The sequence below is a fragment of the Bison bison genome, unplaced genomic scaffold (genome assembly GCF_000754665.1).
Source record: "Bison bison bison isolate TAMUID 2011002044 unplaced genomic scaffold, Bison_UMD1.0 scf7180017851926, whole genome shotgun sequence".
Lineage (NCBI taxonomy): Eukaryota > Metazoa > Chordata > Mammalia > Artiodactyla > Bovidae > Bison > Bison bison.
The window spans coordinates 520,251-520,544 of NW_011482499.1; the positions used below are offsets into that span (position 1 = coordinate 520,251).

General features: G+C 68.7%; 1 protein-coding gene across 7 annotated transcripts in view; it reads left to right on the forward strand.

Moving 5' to 3' along the window:
• The first annotated feature begins 6 nt into the window (after window positions 1-6).
• Window positions 7-294, forward strand: part of DNM3 (dynamin 3) — a 643,298-nt gene continuing 643,010 nt past the window's right edge. For all 7 annotated transcript variants that reach the window (XM_010852107.1, XM_010852116.1, XM_010852123.1 and 4 more), the window contains exon 1: window positions 7-230. In XM_010852107.1, the coding sequence (XP_010850409.1) occupies window positions 70-230 (161 nt within the window). In that variant the 5' untranslated portion in view covers window positions 7-69. The remainder of the gene's footprint in view (window positions 231-294) is intronic.

Genomic DNA, 294 nt, shown 5'->3' on the forward strand with positions numbered 1-294 from the left:
GCGGCCCCGGCTCCCTGCCAGGTCGCAGAGACTAGCAGGGACTAGCGGGCAGCCGGCGGCGCAGGCACAATGGGGAATCGGGAGATGGAGGAGCTCATCCCTCTGGTGAACCGTCTGCAGGATGCCTTCTCCGCGCTGGGACAGAGCTGCCTGCTGGAGCTGCCTCAGATCGCCGTGGTGGGCGGCCAGAGCGCCGGCAAGAGCTCGGTGCTCGAGAACTTCGTGGGCAGGTGAGCACGCGAGGGGGAGGGTGAGAGGAGGGGGCGACCCCTCTTCAGGCCGCTGAAGCGTCGA